At 45.6% G+C, this 333-nt stretch overlaps 1 protein-coding gene across 1 annotated transcript in view; it reads right to left on the bottom strand.

Moving 5' to 3' along the window:
- Positions 1 to 250, bottom strand: part of LOC108766200 (2-hydroxyacylsphingosine 1-beta-galactosyltransferase) — a 91,460-nt gene extending 91,210 nt beyond the window's left edge. The window contains exon 1 of the mRNA XM_018515358.1: positions 79 to 250. Within this exon, the coding sequence (XP_018370860.1) occupies positions 79 to 250 (172 nt within the window). The remainder of the gene's footprint in view (positions 1 to 78) is intronic.
- Between the last annotated feature and the right edge of the window lie 83 nt (positions 251 to 333).

The raw sequence follows: 333 nt of genomic DNA on the forward strand, positions 1-333 counted from the left end.
CCTTGCCTCTCACGTCGGGGTGCTTGATTATCGTGAGTCCCCTTGCCTCTCACTGACACTGTAATTTAAATGAATTACCCACGGAGTAATTGTTCCAAATTACCTCCGTTGGTTTCGAGGCATAACTGCAATCTGTTTTGAAAACTATCCACAGTTCTAAGCAGGGTAGCTCTAGGAATGGCTGCACAAGCTCTATGAATGCGGTCCATAAAAACATCTCTTGTGGTTGGTCGTTCAGCAAAAACGACATTTTTCAAGTATCCCCATAAAAAGAAATCAGGCGACGTCAGATCTGGTGAGCAAGGAGGCCATTCAACTGGACCCCTTCGTCCA

This window comes from Trachymyrmex cornetzi, unplaced genomic scaffold (assembly GCF_001594075.2).
Source record: "Trachymyrmex cornetzi isolate Tcor2-1 unplaced genomic scaffold, Tcor1.1 scaffold572, whole genome shotgun sequence".
In the NCBI taxonomy this organism is placed as follows: Eukaryota; Metazoa; Arthropoda; class Insecta; order Hymenoptera; family Formicidae; genus Trachymyrmex; species Trachymyrmex cornetzi.